Source organism: Pristiophorus japonicus, chromosome 12, assembly GCF_044704955.1.
Source record: "Pristiophorus japonicus isolate sPriJap1 chromosome 12, sPriJap1.hap1, whole genome shotgun sequence".
NCBI classification, from domain to species: domain Eukaryota; kingdom Metazoa; phylum Chordata; class Chondrichthyes; family Pristiophoridae; genus Pristiophorus; species Pristiophorus japonicus.
In genome coordinates, this window is record NC_091988.1 from 118,601,176 (window position 1) to 118,624,039 (window position 22,864).

The window sequence follows — 22,864 nt, forward strand, 5'->3', positions numbered from 1 at the left end:
CTTGCATGTATTTGCCCACTCGCCTAACCTGTCCAAGTCACCCTGCAGCCTCTTAGCGTCCTCCTCACAGCTCACACCGCCACCCAGTTTAGTGTCATCTGCAAACTTGGAAATATTACAGTAGGGAAGTGTTACAATCCCCAGCAAAGTATCATTCATCTTCAGTTCAATATTTTCTCAAATAAAGTATTCAATCTGAAAAATTATCTTAATAGAGAATCCACAGAAACAGGAAGTGGACCACAGAATCTAATAATGGGCTTGAAATTCCAGCCGCACCGGGTCTGTACTGACTCGGTGAGGCACTGCAAAAGCCGGTTTTCAGTGCGCAATGCGCATGCGCTGAAAACTGGCTTTTCCAATCTGTCAAGTTCTGGTTTGACAGATCCAACGCATCTCAGCAGCAAGGACATTCACACGGGCAAGACTGCGGTCTTTGCCCATCTCTTGCCCAGCGAATGTCCTCAAAACTCTCGCGCCTGGTAAAGGCAGGCGCATAGCCCACTTTTACCAGCTAAGAGTTTTAAAACATTAAAAAAAAACATTTTTCAGTTTAAAAACCATGTCCACTAAGGCAAGTTTATTTTAAACCTAATTACAAAACTTTTTTTAAAAATCTGAAAAATATATATTTTTTCCTAACACATTAATTAACTTTAATTTAAATTAATGTTAAATGTGTGATTTTTTTTCTCCCCATTTCTTATTTGTGTTTTATTGTTGGGGGGGGTTCTCATTCATAATAATGGGAACTCCTACTTACGGATGAGAATACTTTATCTTGATTGGTTGTCCAGTGCCACATGACTCCAGCTTCTCCCTGTGCATCTGCAAGACGTGAACACGTTCCGATGCGCAGGGAGAGGAGGCCTCCGACCGGGATCGCCGGAGGGCGCAGCAGCAAAAAGTAGGCGCGGATCTTTTTTTTTTAAAAACTTTTCTGGCGAGCGCCCGCGGGAAGCCCAGCACCAGGATTTCAGGCCCATTATCTACAACACAGCAGAAACTTCTACAACTCTTCCTTTCAGATATGGTTAAAGAGAACTACTTCTATAAAATCAATTAAGCTGCATACGAACAATGACGGATGGGAACCAGAAATTATAAATAGATTTTTAAACTATGTTCAGAAAGTGAAATAAAGATTGGGAAAGAAAGATGGGATTAAGAGTAAGAGATAGAGAGAGACAGATATAAAAAGTTTGTTTAATTTTTTTCAAATTTCCAACACGAATTAAATTCTGAAGGAATAAGACTTCACACTTGTAAAAGTACATTTTCAGTGCCAGAGGTTATCAGGCAGTAATTAAGACTTATTATGCCATTAAAAATTACTTGCACTGAAATGGTCAAGCCCTAACTTTTTCTGCCGAGCTTAGTGAGAAACTAGTGGATAGGTACAGCAACTTCACACTGTTCCATGTTTCAACGCTGAGTCACTTGGCAAGATTTTATTATAGCGAAGTTTCAGGGGGAGCAGGGCAACACAGACAACAACTTCCTGATGTCCACGTTTAACTGCTCATGTGCAGTCGCTGGAAGTTGCTGTCTGATTTACACTTTAATAACGGTGAGTGCTGTTAGCCTCACTGTTATTACTCCATCAAATTCCAGCTCAAGGTCACTCCACACAGACCACTCCTCCTCATCACTCCACCCTCTCGCCCGCTAACAAAATATCCCTTTTGCACACCACACTCAAAATAGTCGAGCCTTCATTTCTCTGTTATCTTGGTCCAGCTCTCAATACCATACAGAAGAGCCAACTCAACTGGACACTGGCCTCATCCTTTTCAGATCCCATGGTGCACCTTTCCACCTACAGAATAGTTTCCATAACCTGCAAAAAAACATTTTAAACTGCAGAAATGCATTTCTTTACACCCTTTCACTGGCACATAACTTCCCAGGTTTATATTTTAATCGATCAGTGTCCAATTTCTCCATTCCCTCTTCATCCTTCCGTAGTATTAAAGCCAGCACTTATTTTCTTCAACAATTAAGAATCCAACAACGGCACCATCTTCCATATAATCAAGATCTACTCCACATTGTTGCTGTCTCATGAGTGAGACAATGATAATGATTGGTTATAAAATACAGCACTGACAAATTCCTGTCTTCACTTCAAACTATATTGAAATTATTTTTTCAACCATCACACAAGCCTTTATTTCCTGAAGTATTTTCAATAGTATGGTAATCATTCCAACAACTTCCAAGCACCAACTCTCCATGCCGTCAAATGCCTGCACATAATCCAAATAAACATCTGAAGACATTTATTTCTACTCCCAACATTTTGATATACCTGACTCAGCATGAATAGCTTGTCAGAAAATCCATGTCTTATTTTGAAGTCACACTGTCCTTCCCTTCAAGTGTCCCTGAAACTGATCCAGATGCATCACTAAACAGACAAATGGCCCCAGAATTGTTGCATTGCTTCCTATCCCATTTACTTGCAATGAGATTACCACTGCACATTTTCAAACCTGAGCTACTTTGCCCTTTGGACAAAATGATGAAAGCATTACTTTCACACACCAGGCATTTTTACTCTCTCTATCTACCTCACTGTCTGTTCAAGCCCCTCCAACATCACTTCTCTCCATCACTCCTGCTGGTTTAGCTACATCTTCAAATAGCCTCATCACCTTTCTTGCCCTAATGCAAGTTTAGTTTGAGAATCTTACAGGTTCCTGAAATAGCTGTTGCCACACTCCTCTTTATCCACGCATTTTTTTTCTTTCCTTGCCCTTCAATCGCTTTGAATCCCAAGATATTTCCACTGAAATGTCCAACTACAACACTGCCTTACTATCAGCCTGTTGTGCATATCTGCTGCTTTCTTTGCCTAGAAGTCTGCCCATGTTACATACCTTACTTTTGGGTTCTCAATTCCTTTTTCCTTATCCTTACTCTCCTTGGCCAGGCAATCACTGGCCTGAGGTACTTCTCCAGTTTTCTTTTGTTGCTTCTACCTCTGCCTAATTCACAGCCTCTCCACCTGGGTCAGGTAGTGGGGCAAATCGCCTGCTTTACAATATATTTCAATCCATCAGGATAGCAATTCTCTTCCTGTTTCTCCGCTAGTTTCACCTGTACATTCGGCCACAAGATGTTCAAATCCAATTTTGATACATACCACTGACACTCGCACTAACACATCACATTGCACTTACTAGCACACTGAATTAGATCAACTACACCACCAGCATTGGTAAAATCCCCTGAATGTGAATAATGAGATACAGGTTGAACCTCCCGTATCCAGCACCCTCGGGACCTGGCCTGTCCCGAATGGGGGATTTTGCCGGATATGGGGAGGTCACGTGTTTGGGTGGACTGCTGTTGCTGCTGCGGTCAGTGCCGATTGGCTGGAACGACGGTCAGACAGTGTGCAGGGGGCTGAGAAGAATCGGCGGGCCCCGAAGAGTGAGCGGGTCCCGAAGTGTTGGTCCAAACCCTCGGAGGGAGCGTTTTGGGGGGAATGGCCAGCCCGAGATGAGAGGTGGTGCCGGATAAGAGGAAAAAACATGGAGAACTCCTTCCTTAAATCATATTAGGGATGGAGGGAGGGATGGGCATACACACACACACACACACACACACACACACACACACACACACACACTCTCACACACAAAAGAGAGTGTTTTTCAATTCTTTTAATGTGTTGGGAGCTGGCTGTATGGTTCACTTTGCAGCCTCAGCTCACATTGTGTACCATGGCAGCCCGATCTTTTTGGCGCAGATCAAGGCTCCACCCCAAAACTAAAGGTCGGGTTAGACCACGTCAAAATGAAGACATCCAAAGGGGAAACTTACAACACTTTTTTTTTGGCGTACTTGGGCCCCAAAAATTAGGGTGTAAGTACGCCAAAAAAATGCTTTGGAGAAAATTGAGCCCATTGTCTTTTTGGACTCCAAAGTGGATAGCAGTCCCACTAACAAATAATGTAAAAATCCTAGTGACTGCTGCTGAATTACAATGAACAAAGGAATGCTGCGCCGCGTATCAGTTCTGAGGGAGGAACTACCTGATCAAGATAACAAAATGCCATCATTATAAGGAAAGGTTTGTAGAGATTAGGAAATTACCTCCAGACTGATGCTAGTCAGATGGATGCTCATCTTGGACATGTGCACAACACTACAGAAGATCTTGGCATAGTTAAAGGACAATGATCGTACATATGCCATTAATCTGCCTTTTGTCCTTGCGACTTAAGCCATAAAGTACACGGGGTGATTATTCGCAAGGTCTTCCGCGTCCTTCTGTACACATGTCCCTGTTCGGGGCACCGTCTGCAGAGCTGAAGATCGTTTTGGGAGAGCCCATGTGCACTCAATCGGTCACGTATGCGCCTAGACTCCGGAGTGCAGACCAGAGAGGAAACTGGAAGTGGAGCCTGCCAAAGGATGTTGCGAAGCCGAGAGTCTGGATGTCTGCAGCGTTTTTCTTTTAGCTCAACAATACTGATAGAACCCACAACAAAAACATGGCAAAAATGTAGAGCAGTGGAACAGTTTATGAAGATTAAATGAAAGGATAAGGATTATTTGATTACAAAATAATGAGAGTTCTTCAACTGATCAATGAGCCTCTAGATTAACGTATTGCTCATGACACATTTTCTGACAATTTGACCAGTTAGTAGTGTTATAATTACATTCAATTATATCCAAGATGCAATATAGTTGCTATGTACCAATGTACTGTTTCCTGCAATTTTTTTGGGGGGGCACGCGGTCCCTTTAAAGGGCTGTGCAGCCCATCCAAAACACTGCGCATGCATAGTTTTTCTATTTAAAAACTGGCTAGCCGGCTGCGTGGGAGCACTGGAGCATCGCGCGGCCATGCAGCTTATAGGGCACATTAGTGTAGTTGGTATCAAACATGGTTAGATTTCACTCGTGTTATAAATAGGTATATTGTACTTATTCCAAATTAAACTTTTAGATAAATATGTTACTGATAAACTAAATATTAAGCATGGTATTTACAACAGAAATGTGCTTACTGGTACTATTTTAGTCCATGCCAATGTATCTGTACAACTAGCTTTGACATTGGTTCCTTCATTTTGAATGGAAGAATTATCAATTCCAGAAGGAAAATAAACATAAAACTCCAAAAGAAATAACTACCCGGTAATTAGATTTTAACAGGGTAGAAATTTGTCTTGGATGGTGTCGCAAAGTGAGCGGTATCGGATTGGCCACCCATTATACGCAGTGCCTGATGTTCAGTTCTATTGAATGCTATGGAACTGAATATCAGGCACTGCGTATAATGGCAGCCAATCCGATGCCGCCCGCGACAAATTTGTAGCCCATGTCTTTTATTTTACCAGCTAAGGACAACTATAATTACGATTGTAGAACACTAGATACAGAAGATCTTCACAAATCTAACTGCAGCCCCACTTTGAGCATTCTACCACATCACCGTTCTCACATGCTGTGCACCTTCCTTAGCCTTACTCACAATCATATTGTAGCCTGCCTGCCTGACTGGACCAAATTACACTTTGCAGAAAACTTGAATTATTCTACCACAAACAGGATCAAATTACACATTCCAGACAAATTGTTGGGTGTGCCTTGTCCTGCAAAGGAATCAATCAAAAATCTGGTCCAACCCACTTTTGTTGCCAGTAGACACAGCTCAAAGTACATCAAGCAGACAGTGATCCCTTTAAGCAGACGAACAAAGACACCGTTTGAGAGACATCAATGTCACTGCGTCATCTAATATTTATACTCAACAAACCAATCATGTGCCTAGTTGATGGCACTCATCAATTGGGATAGTTACACCAGGGGCTCACGAGGATCATAATTCTCAAATAGCACATACATACATCGTTTTAAACAGTATGCACCCATCCTGTATTGCTGAATCCCTTCCATCCCATTAAACAGCAAAGTCTACCACTATCATTTAGTGTCAGTTGTGGCTCAGTGGGTAGCACTCTCCCCTGAGTCAGAAGATTGTGGGTTCCAAGTCCCACTCCAGGGACCTGAGCACAGAAATCTAGGCTGAAAATCCAGTGCAGTACTGAGGGAGTGCTGCACTGTCAGAGGTGCCGTTAAAACCAAGGCCTCGCTTGCTCTCTCAGGTGGACGTCAACGATCCCATAGCACTATTTTGAAGAAGAGCAGGTGAGTTATCTCCAGTATCCCCTCAATCAACATCACTAAACAGATTATGTGGTCATTATCACATTGTTGTTGGTGAGAGCTTGCTGTGCACAAGTGACTATATTACAACAGTGACTACACTTCAAAAGTACTTCATTGGCTGGAATGTACTTTAGGACATCCTTCAGTCTTGAAAGGTGATATATAAATGCAAGTCTTTCTTTTTACATAATTCCAGTGTGCTCCACAAGCTCCATTTTCAGCAGCATCAGATTCAATGGATAGGAACCTTCTCAAACAGCCTAAATAGAACTACTTTCCTTCTTTGTCCAGTCTTTCTCCAGCTTGGTCTTCTTGCATGCAATCTTTATGTAGTTGACTGGTCAATATGACACAGCATACATGTGTTGCAGATATTATAATGTCTCTTATTGCCTTAAGGAGCTTCTAAACTGGTCAACAAACTTTAGTATGTCATTTGCCATGAATGCATTTGAATAAAAGGCATAGGCATGTGGTGCAGAACAGAGCAGTCAGAGACAGTAGTGAGAGGCGAATAGCTGGATGGCAGGAAGAGAAAGCAGCAGTAAGAGTAACTACATGGCTGGAAAAGGCAAGCGACACTGCTGGGGGTAGGGGGAACAGCATGGCATGGGATTCAACTATTTTTTGTTTCTGAAGAATTTGATTTGAGAAACAAAGGCTCAAAAGTTATAAAAAAATAAGCGTTTTAATAAAATTAACAATCTTAAAAATTTAAACTTTTAGTTGAAAAATGCAGCACAAAAAGGGGTTAAAAAAAAAAAGCCTCTTCAGATATTTGAACCGGCAAACCTCACTAGACCTTTGAGACCATTGGCCAAAATCATGATAACAATTAAAATAGTTACATTTCTAAGTCTTGGGTCTAAGTGAGCAATAAAACTGCTCAGTTAACAATTCTGCGTGTCTACGTTACCAAAACCTAGTTGCACACTTCAACATTACTGATGAGATGGCCACAAACATGCCTGAAAGACCTCCGATTGCACTGCCACAATGTAATTTACACAGCTGTCTTGTAGCCTCTAGTTGCTAAAATAGAGTACTACATTAGTGCAGCACAAGTACTGATACCATTTGAAACTGAAGTTCATCCATTCAAAAAAAATACTGACAACCTCAGTTTGTACATCAGTATTAAAGAAATAAAGTCCAGAAGCATTCCCTCAAGCTTCCTTATCTAAGGAAGGATTTACTTGCCTTGGAGGTGGTACCTGATTCCTGGGATGAGAGGGCTGTCTTATGATGAAAGATTGTGTAGAATGGGCCTATACTCTCTGGAGTTTAGAAGAATGAGAGGTGATCTCATTGAAATATACAAGATTCTGAAGGGGATTGACAGGGTGGATGCTGAGAAGTTGTATCCCCGGGCTGGAGAGTCTAGAACTAGGGGTCACAGTCTCAGGATAAGGGGTCGGCCATTAAAGACAGAGATGAGGAGGAATTTCTTCACTCAGAGGGTTGTGAAACTTTGGAATTCTCTGCCCCAGAGAGCTGTGGGTACTGACTGAATATATTCAAGGCTGAGATAGATAGGTTTCTGGAGTCTAGGGGAATCAAGTGAAATGGAGATCGGGCGGGAAAGTGGAGTTGAGGTTGACGATCAGGTCATGGTCATATTAAATGGCGGAGCAGGCTCGAGGGCAGTATGGCCTACTCCTGCTCCTATTTCTTATGTTCTTATGAATATCTGAAGATTCATGACCAGTGACATGAGATTATTGCAAAGCTAATAGAGTATTCAGACGTATTTCTGGGACAATTAAATACAAAATGAAAAGTACTGTACTGACTATACTGAAAAGTACTAGGCTTCATCTAGAAAACTGTGCCCAGGTTAGGACCCTCATATGGTGTTTAGCCTAGAGACCTTGGAAAAGGTTCAGAGGAGGACCACTAGATGGTTATTTAGATTAAAAGGTCCTTAGTTACCATGATGGGCTTAGCGAGCTGGGAAATTTTACCTAGAAAAGCGTAGACTTCGAGGAGTATTTATTGCGGTGCATATGAATAGACTGCTCGACATAGGTATGTTAGGGTGGACCAGGGACAAGAGTATAAGTTACGGAAGCACAGAGGTGGGTTATAGATGGAAACAGTTACTTATTTTCAGAGAGTCATCGACCTATGGAACAAATTGCCAGCTCATACAGTGAGTGCGCTGCAAGCATTCAAAAAGGTCGAGGAGTTATTGAGTGTGGTTGACAGAACTATATGTAGAAGGTAGGTGGGGTATTGTGGGAATGTGACTTCCAGAACTTTTTTGATTGCTCTCAGGGGTTGGAAAGGAATTTTCTATAGTTTCACACACCCGCACCCCCCAGATTGGCCTCAGATTTTTTTACCCCTCTCCCAGGAAACTGAGTGACTAGGGGCTGGGGATGTGGCTGGGAGTCTTGGTGTGCATAAGTTGCGCTATGACAATATGCGACAGGCTTAGGCCAGGGGCCAGAAAAGAAAAATAATAGGGAAGAAAAAAATTGGGCTGAGGGGGAAGAGAGAATAACAACTGAACACAAAGGGAAAAGAGAAAGGAAAAGAAGAAAAAAGTGGCGGGAAAGGAGGAAGCCATCAGAAGACGCAGTTCGACATATGGAATGGGTACCCAGCTTTATAGCCACACGTGTTAATTTGTCAGGTAACACTCACCTTCAGGCTCTTAATGTGTGTTGCTGTCTCTATGACACATTTCTCTGGAGATTTGTCCAATAAATATTCAATGACAGCATCTTTGTTGTACAATCTAAAATGAAATTAGTCAGGCAGAACATCAACACCAAATGCTAAGTAACAGACTGTAGTAAAGAGGGGAAAAATAAGTTGAACTCTGAAAACACTGAGCACATTGAGTCAAGAGCTCTGAAAGTCAAGAATTATAGCATCCCTGAAGTTATTTACACTTTAAGAAGTGAGAGTGATTACTTTTTTTTGTACATAAGAGCATTTTACACACCTATTCCATTTCAGTAGCAACATCGTCTACAATCTGGCCTGGCCCTAACAAACACCTCAAGCATATCCCCATCTTCTGCATCACATTTGCTTCCAGATCAACGGACAACTTAAAGGCCTAAGTTTTCCAGTTCGGGGCAGTTACATCTGCCCACCACAGAGATGCCTCTCTGACCTCGGCAGACTTTCTACAAACTAGACACAAGCTCTTGAGCCTTTGCTGGGGAAGTTGGGTCAAACTGGGGCTGTAAATTTATTATGGTGGGCCTTGGAATTTGAAATAGGTGGCAACCTTTGAGCTGCTGAAAAATCTAAAAACATTGTCTTAAAAAATTCTGCTGCTGCTCCTGGGCCAAGATTTGACTGCACAGGCTCATCGGCAAGAAAACCTCGACAGCCCCCGCCGCACACCTTGGAACGCTTTACACCTGCCTCATTTAATCCTGTGTTTTTATGTTTTAAAACTCCTCAGGAGCGGCTTGGGACAACCTTAGAGTTTGTGGTAATAGAAATGGATCAATAACTGTGAGTAGTACTCCCATTCGTGCTGCCATTGCTGGAGAAATTCGATCCAAAATCTCTGGCCAAAAATGATAAAACAGGAAAATAATCACAGGGAGGCAGCGAGAGAGAGAGAGAGGCATCGGTAAATGTACATAGAACCCCTGCCCAGAAAAATCATTTAGGATAAGACGACTCTGATGAATACACTAACACGTTCTCCTACTTTAGCTCCTACCTGCCAAGCTCACAAGCGACGATGGGTTTCCTCAGTGGCGTTTGACTGATAGCACAGTAACTCCAGCGGGCAACCAATGCAGCATTTTTATCAACCTGAAAAAAAACACACAAATCTATGAAAATACAGTACAGCAAAAGTGTTTTACAATAGGAGAATGAAATCTATTACACTGCTCACTGCACATTCTTTGCAATGAAGATGTGAGACAAGGAGGCTTTGAGATGACCGAATTGAAATGTTCCAAAATCAAAGGAATTGAGAAATCTAATACAAGCAAATTGTTCACTGTGGCAAATCATGAGAGGCTATCTCTGATCAGTTCGTTCCAGCCCTCTTTCCCACTTCCTTCGGTGTCTGCCTCTGGGGAAAAACTCTCAATCAAGTCATTTACAACTGCACTTTCATATTCCCAACTGTCCAGCCTCTGGCCCTCCACTGATCATGACATTATCTGCTCAATCACACCCTCGCCTCCACCTTTGACAACCTTGTCCTGATTCAAACTATTACTCTCACCCTGGTTGTTTCCCCGGTTATGGCCCTCATTTTCGCTCCCTTAAGTCCAAGGAACGCAGACGTGAACATCTATGGCGGACAACTGATTTAACCATTCATTGCTAGATCTGGTTGGACCACATAAAAAGCTATTGGGTCCTGCTCTCCTCTGCCAAAACTGCTCACAAGTCGAGGATCATCCTGGAATGCAAAGATAACCCCCGCCTTCTCATCTCCACTACAAGCACCAGCCCCTGCCTCCCCCACCCTCAACTCCAATAACAAATGCGAGGAGCGCATGAACTTTTTGTCACAAATATTGAAACCATCCGTTCAGCTGCCTCGGTCATTTCCCTCCCTTCCATTAGTCGACTGTGCCAAACTTCCCCTAAGGTTACCCCCTGCCCTAACCTTCATCTCGCATCTTTCTCTAGATTCTCTCCTATCTTCCATCGTGCTCACCTTGTTCATGAGATCCACCTCCGGCTCCTCAGACCCTATTCCCACCAAACTTCCCCTCCTGGTCCCCATGTTAGTTGATATTGTTAACCGTTCTCTCTCTTCTCAGGTACTGCCCTCATCTCCTTCAAATCCCACAGACCACTGGTGGGGTGAAAGATGTGGACAAGTGGAACCCTGTCATGGTTTTGAGAGGGAGGGGAAGGAGTGAGAGCAGAGGTGCGGGAAATAGAATGGACACACTCGAGGGCCATGTTAACCACAGTGGAGGGGAATCCTTGGTTGAGCGCAAAGGAAGACATGTCAGAGGCACTAGTGTGGAAGGTGGCGTCAAAGCAGATGCGACAGAGACTGAGATACTGGGAGAATGGAATGGAGTCCTTACAGGATGAGGGGTGAGAGGAAGTGTAGTCCAGGTAGCTATGGGAGTCAGTGGACTTATAATGAATGTTTGTCAATAGTCAATTCCCAGAAATGGAAACAGAAGTCGAAGAGGAGAAGGGAAAGGAAGAGTCGGAGATGGACCATGTGAAGGTGAGGGAAGGGTGGAAATTGGATACAAAATAAATAACATTTTCTTGTTCAGGGCGAGATCAGGAAACGGCATTGACACAGTCGTCAATGACTGAGGTGAGGGAGGGGACCTGAGTAGGACTGGAACAAAGAATGTTCCACTAAAAGGCAGGCACAGCTAGGACTCGTGCGGGTTCCCATGGCAACACCTTTAATTTGGAGGAAGTGAGTGGCATCAAAGGAGAAATTGTTCAATGTGAGAACAAGTTCAGCCGGGCGGAGGAGGGTGGCAGTGGATGGGGACTGGTTGGGCCTCTGCTCGAGGAAGAAGCTGAGCGCCCTCAGGCCAACCTGGTGGGGGATGGAAGTGTAGAGGGATTGGCCGTCCGTGGTGAAAAGATACGGTTGGGGCCAGGAAACTGGAAACTGTCAAAGTGACGGAGGGCATTGAAGGAGCCGCGGAAGAGAGTGGGAAGAGAGTAGACAAGGGAAGAGTCGAGATAGGAAGAAATAATTTCCGTGGGGCAACAGACTGAAACGATGGGTCTACTACCGGGGCAGTCCTGTTTGTGGGAAGGAGGTAGAAGCGGACCGTGCGGGTTGGGGAACTATGAGGTTGGTGGCTGTGGAGGGAAGGTAATCAAATATTGTAACCGTTTTAATAAGGTGGAAGGTACTCTGTTTCTGACCAGGACATTTCTCTCCTAATCTCTGCCATGCCTATGCAACCCAAATTCTCTCCATTTCAATGTGTGTACATGGTTTGGCTACCACTACAGAGTCGAGCCCAATACTTGGCTCTCCCTTTTGTTTCCTCTTGGGTTCTCTAGTGTCCTTCTCTCTTGTCTCCTTCTGTTGCTCGGTCAATGTCATCTTTCATTTCTTGCATCACAGGCACTTTGCCTCCACCAATCTCTACCCAGCCCATCACTATTCCTGCCTTCCAACTCTCTTCTGCCATCCAAGACTTGAAGCCTCCTTGAATAGGCTCATAGATACCCTCTGTACCTCTCGTGGCATTCTCCAAATGGCCCATCAAACCATCGATTGCTGCCACCTTATGCCCCAGCCTCTTTTGCCAACATCCCAGCCGGAGCGCCCGCTGGGAGCTAACATTGACAACTGCCTTCCTCACCCCACACACCGCTACTCCCTTGGAAACTGCCAGATCAACTTACCATAACTTTTCCACCCTAACTACTGTGATGCAGCCTTTATCATCAGCAAGTCACACGTTGGTCTCCTCTGCTGGAACCTCCTCCTCACATCAAGCATCTTGCCTGGTACCACCCCTTTCCTTTAAACTCCTCATTGTCTACAGCCTCCCTAAGCCCCACCATGCGTTTCATCTTGTTTTGAGATATTCTTGACCCCCTTTCATCAATCGGCTTCTGTACTGAGTGGCTCCTTATCCTCAATTATTTCAGTTTCCATCTTAGATCCCCTTGTTTTCCCTCCTATTCAGTCATTGCCATCCTGACCTCCTGAGACCTCTTCATCTATATAAGCTCTTCTACTATTCAAGGGCACCTCCGTTACCATGCCATCTTATGTGGCCTCTCCTAATCCCATGGTCTCAATCATTAATCACAATGGCTTCCTTGTATCCCTCACTATCCAAATCCCGATTTCCTATTCGAGCCCACTGCTAAAACAAACTCCCTCAAATCACTTAAATTGCCGAGCCTGTGGCACTTCATTTACCACCATGCTTCAGCAGGCGTCAGTTTACCACACCACAGTCGCTGGCATTACTCCCTCTTAACTGGGTCATTCTCTTGACATGGCTCCCAAGTAGGACTTGCCCCATTTTGGTTCCAGTCTCACCTATCCACTCATAGCCACAGCACCCCCATCAATGGCTCCTGCACTGTTACCTTGGTTGCATTGCTACCACAAGCCCCGCCCCCCCCCCCCCCCCCCCGAGATGTTTGCGCTCCTCAAATTCTGCCCTCTTGAGCATCTCTGATTATAACTGTTCAACCATTGGTGGCCGTGCCTTCAGCTGCCTGGACCCTAAGCTCTGGAACTCCCTCCCTAAACCTCTCCTCCGCTCTACCTCTCTTACCTCCTTCAAGACACTCCCTAAAACCAACCTCTTTGATCAACATCTGTAATTTTTTCTTCTGTGGCTCGGTGTCAAACTTATTATTTGTTTTGTCTTAAAGCACTGTTGTGAAGCACCTTGGGACGCTTTACTATATTAAAGGCGCTATATAAATAAAAGTTGTTGTTGTAGTGGTCTCTGAAGAATCTATCCTTGGCACCCGACCCCTGGCCTCCAGCCACATGCTATCCCTTGGTGACACCATCTGCAGATGGGATCAGCTAACGACACCCAACTTTATCTCTCGGCTACCTCTCCCGATTGCTTCTTAGTTAGTCTATTTTGGAGTTTTCAATTTTGAAATTTTCAATTGATCTAGCCACAACAACTTTTTGGGGGTAGGTAGAAAATTGGACAGAAGATACAGTAAATAAAACCTATAAAGAATATAATGTTCAGGAACGGTAATCTGGGAAAAGGCAGGATAGAATGAAGACACGAGAAGAAAAGACAGACTTGCATTCATATGATGTCATATCATTGCCTCTAACATCTCAAAATGCTTTACATGAATTACAAAAGATGCAGCAATAAGCTACGATGGCTGTTATCTGTGCACGTGGATGTCTGTGCACATATGCACCCTTTCTGTTGTTAAAACTAGAAAAGCCACAGCAGCTCAGTCAATATCTGTAACAAGAAAAGCCACGTTAACATTTTGGGTGTAAACCCTTTGTCAGAACTGAAAACTGATGAAGGGAAGAAGTATGGGGATTGGGAGGGAAGAAAAAAATTTAATTTGTTTTTGTGGGCGGTTGGGATTAAAGAGGAAGAAGAGTGCGGCATCACTTTAGGCATCACAGCTCAGCCCAATCCTGCCCCACTCAGCCTGTGCACGTGTGCGCTTTCCAACAGCACTCGTCAAATAGCGATCAGGAGTAAGAACCTGAGTTTTTTTTCTCATCAGTCTGGGCGGGATTCAAACCCAGGTTTCAGATACAAGAGGACACTGTGCCACCAGCTTTCTATATTTTCATAACTTGAAGGATCCTACAATCTAAATGATATCCTGAATACATTTCAGCCCTTCATTTGCAGTATTGCTCTGGTGGTCGAGGGCCATATCAAAACTTTGGTACTGTACAGGAGGAAATACTTAATGTACTTTTGGCTTCCGATTATATTTTTTATTAAGATTTTATGGAATGTTATTAATCAATCAGTAACCAATAAAGGGGCATTATGCTATAATTAGGAATGGTGTGAACTGGTTTTGCCTTTCATCATCATAGGCAGTCTCTCGAAACGAGGATGACTTGCTTCCACGCTAAAAAGGGATGAGTTCACAGGTGTTTCAATGAAGGACCTAATATTCCAGATCCCGAACTACATCCTGAAGGGTGGAAGATGCCTGGGCGTCGATTTTTTTAACGTGTGGTGGCCGTTGCACACCAGCCATCACACGGGCTTGACAGAGCTAGGTCTTGGTCCAGTGGCAAGGTTTTGCCTTTACGTGCGACCTGAATGTGGCCTCTGGGCCTTACCCGACATCAAAACGAAGCAGGGAGATTCCCTGGGAGGAGGCATTCCTGGTCCACTTCCCTTGAAAGACAGTTCGGGCCTCGGCCTTGGATTCACACCGATTAGTGTCAGTCCGTAGCCTAATCTTATGGCATGTGAGTGCTCTGTAATTGTGTCTCAAAATTCTAAAAAGAACTGTCAGATACAGAACATTGTCGAAGAGCACCACAGGCTGCTTCTGTGTACATTTATTATCAGTTCATTGTGCCATTTGGGTCCGTAGTTAACGGTAGAAGCTGTCTAGCAGTTAATTCCTTGAGCCACAGTTGTACTTTGAAGAACATCTATAAGACTTACCTTTTATAAGATTAGGTTTTATCCTGTAAGATCTTATCTTGACCCTACACTTTACAGGGTTCGAACTTGAGAGACAGAACAACACAGGCACAGGATGTTTCTTCACCACCCCTATCCAGGGGTTATCTTTACTTGGAATAATCAGAAGAAATACAAGCAATTTCATTATCATCATCATCATCGGCAGTCTCTCGGAATCGAGGAAGACTTGCTTCCACTCTAAAAATGAGTCCTTAGGTGACTGAACAGTCCAATAAGAGGACTACAGTCTCTGTCACAGGTGGGACAGATAGTCGTTGAGGGAAAGGGTGGGCAGGGAGCCTGGTTTGCCGCACGCTCCTTTCGCTGCCTGCGCCTTATTTCTGCATGCTCTCGGCGACGATACTCGAGGAGCTCAGCACCCTCCCGAATGCACTTCCTCCACTGAGGGCGGTCTATGGCCAGGGACTCCCAGGTATCGGTGGGGATGTCGCACTTTATCAGGGAGGCTTTGAGGGTGTCCTTGTAACGTTTCCTCTGCCCGCCTTTGGCTGGTTTGCCGTGGACGAGTTCCGAGTAGAGCGCTTGCTTTGGGAATCTCGTGTCAGGCATGCGAACAATGTGGCCGGCCCAGCGGAGCTGATCAAGTGTGGTCAGTGCTTCAATGCTGGGGATGTTGGCCTGGACGAGGACTCTAATGTTGGTGCATCTGTCCTCCCAGGGGATTTGCAGGATCTTGCAGAGACATCATTGGTGGTATTTCTCCAGCAACTTGAGGTGTCTACTGTACATGGTCCATGTCTCTGAACCATACAGGAGGGCGGGTATTACTACGGCCCTGTAGACCATGAGCTTAGTGACAGTTTTGAGGGACTGATCTTCAAACACACTTTTCCTCAGGCGGCTGAAAGCTGCACTGGCGCACTGGAAGCGGTGTTGGATCTCATCTCTTGTTGATAGGAGGCTCCCGAGATAGGGGAAGTGGTCCACGTTGTCCAGGGCCACGCCGTGGATCTTGATGTTTGGGGGGCAGTACTGTGCGGCGAGGACAGGCTGGTGTAGGACCTTTGTCTTACTAATGTTTAGTGTAAGGCCCATACTTTCATACGCCTCGGTAAATACGTCGCCGATGTCCTGGAGTTCAGCCTCTGTGTGCACAGACGCAGGCGTCGGCCGCGTACTGTAGCTTGACGACAGAGGTTGGAGTGATCTTGGACCTGGCTTGGAGATGGCGAAGGTTGAACAGCTTCCCACTGGTTCTGTAGTTTAGCGGGGAACTTATCAACTGTGAGGTGGAGCATGGCAGCGAGGAAGATTGAGAAGAAGGTTGGGGTGATGACACATGCCTGCTTGACCCTGGTCTGGACATGAATTGGGTCTGTGATGAATCCGTTGGTAAGGATCACAACTTGCATGTCGTCGTGGAGCAGGCGGAGTATGGTGCAATTTGTCGTGGTGCACATTGGTACCAACGATATAGGTAAAAAAAGGGATGAGGTCCTTCGAGACGAATGTAAGGAGCTAGGAGCTAAAATTTAAAAAGTAGGACCTCAAAAGTAGTAATCTCAGGATTGCTACCAGTGCCACGTGCTAGTCAGAGTAGGAATCGCAGAATAGCTCAGATGAATACGTGGCTTGAGCAGTGGTGCAGCAGGGAGGGATTCAAATTCCTGGGGCATTGGAACCAGTTCTGGGAGGGGTGGGACCAGTACAAACCAGACGGTCTGCACCTAGGCAGGACCAGAAACAAGGCATGCAAAAAACAAGACATTGATCCTAAAGTTAGGAAGGACATTAGCTTGGATGATGTGGAATCTATATGGGTAGAGCTGCAGAACACCAAAGGGCAAAAAACGTTAGGAGGAGTTGTGTACAGACCTCCAAACAGTAGTAGTGATGTTGGGGAGGGCTTCAAACAGGAAATTAGGGGTGCATGCAATAAAGGTGCAGCAGTTATCATGGGTGACTATAATATGCATATAGATTGGGCTAACCAAACTGGAAACAAGACGGTGGAGGAGGATTTCCTGGAGTGCATAAGGGATGGTTTTCTAGACCAATATGTCGAGGAACCAACCAGGGGGGAGGCCATCTTAGACTGGGTGTTGTGTAATGAGAGGGGATTAATTAGCAATCTCATTGTGCGAGGCCCCTTGGGGAAGAGTGACCATAATATGGTGGAATTCTACATTAGGATGGAGAATGAAACAGTTAATTCAGAGACCATGGTCCAGAACTTAAAGAAGGGTAACTTTGAAGGTATGAGGTGCGAATTGGCTAGGATAGATTGGCGAATGATACTCAAGGGGTTGACAGTGGATGGGCAATGGCAGACATTTAGAGACCGCATGGATGAACTACAACAATTGTACATCCCTGTCTGGCGTAAAAATAAAAAAGGGAAGGTGGCTCAACCGTGGCTATCAAGGATAAATCGGGGATAGTATTAAAACCAAGGAAGTGGCATACAAATTGGCCAGAAATAGCAGCGAACCTGGGGACTGGGAGAAATTTAGAACTCAGCAGAGGAGGACAAAGGGTTTGATTAGGGCAGGGAAAATGGAGTATGAGAAGAAGCTTGCAGGGAACATTAAGACGGATTGCAAAAGTTTCTATAGATATGTAAAGAGAAAAAGGTTAGTAAAGACAAACGTAGGTCCCCTGCAGTCAGAATCAGGGGAAGTCATAACGGGGAACAAAGAAATGGCGGACCAATTGAACAAGTACTTTGGTTCGGTATTCACGAAGGAGGACACGAACAACCTTCCGGTTATAAAAGGGGTCGGGGGGTCTAGTAAGGAGGAGGAACTGAGGGAAATCCTTATTAGCCGGGAAATTGTGTTGGGGAAATTGATGGGATTGAAGGCCGATAAATCCCCAGGGCCTGATGGACTGCATCCCAGAGTACTTAAAGAGGTGGCCTTGGAAATAGCGGATGCATTGACAGTCATTTTCCAACATTCCATAGACTCTGGATCAGCTCCTATGGAGTGGAGGGTAGTCAATGTAACCCCACTTTTTAAAAAAGGAGGGAGAGAGAAAACAAGGAATTATAGACCGGTCAGCCTGACATCGGTAGTGGGTAAAATTATTAAGGATGTCATAGTGTGAATGTTTAAAAATGTATAGAGACATTGAAGTCGAGAGCGTGGGAATTGTATTGGGACAGTATAAGCTAACAAAGAATTCATGGAGGAATAGCTATGACATCTCAGACTCGAGACTGCGAAATGTTACAACACTAACACATATTGAAACAAAACCCATAGCTTGCAGAAAAACCTCAAAGTCTTATTAAATCATCTTATTAACCTGAAACATTAACAGAAGGTCTTTGTTTAAAATCAGACCATACTTAGGTCGGCTTATGAGTGGACAAAGGGAAAGAGGGATCAAAAGGGATAGGCTGAACTAGGATGTCACTCTAGCCCTATCTTGTTATCTTTTGCCGAAAATGTATAACCGTCGTCCCTTTACAATGTAACGTCACTTTGTCCGTAGGAAGTGGGTGCGATCTATCAGAGTTGCATTCCTTCTGTTTGATAAGGTCCCCGATCGGGATTTGCTTTTTAAATAAAAGCTTGCTTTGTTTAAAGCACAAACGGCATTCGTTTCAGTAATTTTGCTGAACCAGATTGAGGGAAAAGAATCCACATTTACATTTGGTGTCAGAAGTGGGATCTCAACAGACGACTGCCGAAAACTTGCGAATTAAGAGCCAGACTAGCCTTGGACGAGACGAGGGGAAAGTGGCCACTGGAGTGAATATGATTTCAATACTGCTCCAGTTTCCCCCGGTTTCAAAAGTCTGAGGAAAGTTTAGCCACTCGCTGGTTCTCAGGTAGTGTCTGAACGAGATCCAGGACAATCTGGTGAATACCTTGCAAACTTAGAATAGGGATAGAGATAGGGAAATTGCGCGGTGACGCAAACCAAGCGGCGACTCGGAAAGATAGGTTAGAATAGGCAAGTCTGCCTGGGTTCGAGGCCCAGAGCCTGCCTGGGTTCGAGGCCCAGTGTCTGTGTGGGTTCGAGGCCCAAGTAGATCCGTGCGGCGACACAGAAAGTAGGGATAGTTAGAGCTAGATAGGGATAGATGATCAATCATGGATCCAAAAATTAATAGGAAAGAAGAGAGACTCTTGTGAACGTCTGTTTTAAATGAGAAATGCTTGTGTGATTTTTACTGTAAAAAAAAAGCCGGGGAGTTGTGGTTTGTTTTAGCTCCACCCACTTTTTCAAACAGAATGAAAGTTTTTTTAACCCTTCGTAGTGTTGTCCTGTATGTGGGAAGTTTAAGAGTGTGAACCTTATTGAATTACATATATTCGGATAAGTTACGGAGCCAGGAAATGCACAAAGGATAGGTTTGTTGAGTAAAAAAAAAAAAGAAAAAAATACATGGTCCCAGTGGTTAAAAAAAAGGATTTGACATGCTCACTTACTTGTCGAAAGAAAACATTCAGAGAAGGCACAGCAAAACAACTGAGATGGATTCAAAAGGATTCAAAAAAAATATATTAAATAACACGACCTTGAGGCTGGAACAATTGAGATAACGAAAAGCAGTCCACAGCCTACGTGCCAGACTTCCCTCTTGTTATGGAAAAGACAAAAAAAAAGTAACATACTAAATAGGTGCTGAAAGAAAAAAAAAATGTTCTGAGATTTTAAATTATGAGAAAAATTCCACTGCAGTCTAAAAAAAATCACTCCTGTCGAGTTGGCAGAAAAACTCCATTAAATTAGAGCTTTCATTGACAGAAGGAGGACATATTAAAAACCGTAGACGTCTTAAAGAAAGAGTGCACGCACGAGAAACGTACTCAGAGTTCCACTGGGACCTCTGAGAAAGGTATCGATAGACTACTTAGTTAAAATGGTTGGCTTTGCATTGACTGAGGCTGATGACGAAATTGAATTTCAGTAAACAAATGTGTGGTCTCGTTTTAAATCAATTAAAAAAAATTTCTCTGGCAAGTACTTGAATAAGAAGTTAAAAAAATATTGGAGTTTAATCAAATGCTGCCTTTCCTGATGAAAAGATTTTTTTTTCTCAGATGGTTACGTGAAGTCACGTAATGACATCAGGTCTTCTTACAAACCTGTAAAGGAGTTAACCCTTTCCATTGACAGCCGTTTCATACTGAACATTATCAATTTGGATTTCTTAATCGAAAAAAGACTCACCTAACAGAGGAATGGTGCGATAGTCAGAATAAAAATAAAAACAGAACTAGCTTATGTAATAATACTTGCTTGATACAATAAAGAAATAGATACTCAAACAAAACAAATTGAAGAGTTAAAAGGCTAAGATAAATAAGCTGAAAGGGATCCACAAACCCAACTTAACCCTGACCTCCGATTTCACGGAGTGACCTCGACATGCATGGATATAATGCAGAATCAAGGGACCTGTGAGCCCTGGTAAAGCAAACCCTGAGCCCAACTGAGCATGCCCGATTTCTAACTCACCTAGGACGTGCTACTCATGATACATTGGTGGTTGCTCACCCTAACGATGTCCAGGATCGCCTAAACGCTATCTTTAATGCTCTCCCCACGACCCTTCAGAAGCCCATCAGTATGGCCGCAGTATTAGAAACTAAACCCAAATGAGAAGAAACTGCCGATGAATTCATAGAAAGATTTATTGAAATATACGGAAGTCAATCAGGAGATAATGCCTTCAGGGCAGGAGAGGATTCTCCTCAATTCTGTGCTATCCTACTTCAGTGCCTGCCCTATTCGGTTGCTCACGCTATCCGGACAAATAATTGGGCAGATAACAGTAAAGCCCAGATGGAAAGGGCGGTTAAATATTATTGGCAGGAAAAGAAAGGAGAGGGGGGAGGTGCGCCCCCAACCCGGGTCAAGACTGAATACGTGACTAGAAAGGAAGAGCCGCCTCGGGAGGAAGGACCAAAACTTGACCCAAGGGGATACCAGATGGAACCGCAGTGTTGCGTGCAGGGTTAGGTGGATAAACAGGGATACGGTTATATCAAACACCCAAATGGCCCGGGCCCTGCTAATTATGGACCGCCCTACTGTCCCCGGCCTGGTATGGGAAGAGGTCGGGGCTGGGAAAGACGAGATGGATGCTTTATTTGTGGGCAAGAAGGACATTGGAATAGAAATTGTCCCTCCCGTCAGCACGAAAAAGGAAGAGGAGGGGGGCAAGGGGGGAAGAGGACGGGGATCTTACATTAACTTCTCCCAGAACAACCCCTTTGGCCAACCGTCCCCCGATTCGTATTGACTACATAGCTTGATTGTGCAGGGACCCTCCCCGGATGACAAACCGATGATATTGTTAAAAATTCGGAATGAGTGGCAACCCTTCTTGATCGATACGGGAGCCTTCATGCCTTCTGTACAATCAAGGCTTAAACTCCCCGCCTTCACTGAAACACAGGGACTGTGAGGATTCCTAGGACAAGTCTCTACATTCCCGGTGTCAGAATCGGTTAAAATGGGTTACCAGGAAGAATCGGTGGAACATCGATTTGTTATCACAACCAATCTGGACTGTAACTTGATGGCTGGAGACCTCCTCTGCAAATTCCAGTTGCATTTAGAGTGTGGAGATGATGGGATTATTGTAAAACAGGGAACCCTTAAGCGGCAGTATTATACCACTAGAACCCCTCAGTGGTGGTCTCTGGACTTGCCGCAGGCACCCTATCACGTGACCCTAGCATACGATCCCAGTGGAAAGAATCAGGACCTGCAGAACTTTTATCAGGATCACGAAGGGGAAGTGAAGGAAATTCTATTAAGGGCTAGAGTGACTGGACCGGAAGGGAAGGCAGATTTTGTGGAAATGGACAGCCCCCAACGGTAGCACCACATATTACTCGTGAAGTATTACCTCCCCACCACGCTAAAGATTTGGGAGTTATGGTGCGCCAGGCTATAGACGAGGCTGACCCTACCAGCCGGGATGTGCAAATTGTAAAACATGGCCGAACAGTCCAATTCCACGGGGACCCCGAGAAGGTCTTAACGACTCTGCAGCATCATACTGGCTCTGACATACCTGACTATGTGGATCCTCATGTATGGGCAGAGGACCCCTCCCAAGTGGGTTATACTCCCATTGATCCGATTGAGATCCCAGTGCAGGGCAATGTGGACTGGCCCTTATTCGACAGTACCCACTGAAATCACAGGCAATACCGAGTATCCACCGAGCTTTGGAGGCTAGCCGAGTCGAACCAATTTGCCAGTTTCCAGTCCCTAGCACGGCTAAACAAATGCGACAGTGGTTGGGGATGATCAATTACTGCAGATCCTGGATCCCTAATGTTGCCCTGATGACTAAGCACCTCACCCTGTATACAAATAAGGAAGGCAGCTTTGAAATAGAAACCGCAGACGTCCAAGCCTTTAAGGAACTAAAGACAGCCCTGCTGCAAGCTCCGGCTTTGGGCCGGCCCCTCTATGACCGGCCCTTTCAACTGTATTGTACAATTCTGAAAGACTGTGCAACTATTGTATTAACACCTCTCACTCCGTAGCTGCCCTCCTGGGCCAACTGCAGACTCAATACCTTACCATGGCCAGGCAAAGCAGATATGAGATCTACTTACTAAACAATC

At 44.5% G+C, this 22,864-nt stretch overlaps 1 protein-coding gene across 2 annotated transcripts in view; it reads right to left on the minus strand.

Moving 5' to 3' along the window:
* Positions 1–22,864, minus strand: part of rtf2 (replication termination factor 2) — a 174,544-nt gene that overhangs the window by 132,983 nt on the left and 18,697 nt on the right. For both annotated transcript variants that reach the window (XM_070895894.1, XM_070895893.1), the window contains exons 2-3: positions 9,884–9,978; positions 8,842–8,935 (exon numbers count right to left, since the gene is read on the minus strand). In XM_070895894.1, coding sequence (XP_070751995.1) covers positions 8,842–8,935; positions 9,884–9,978 — 189 coding nt within the window. The remainder of the gene's footprint in view (positions 1–8,841; positions 8,936–9,883; positions 9,979–22,864) is intronic.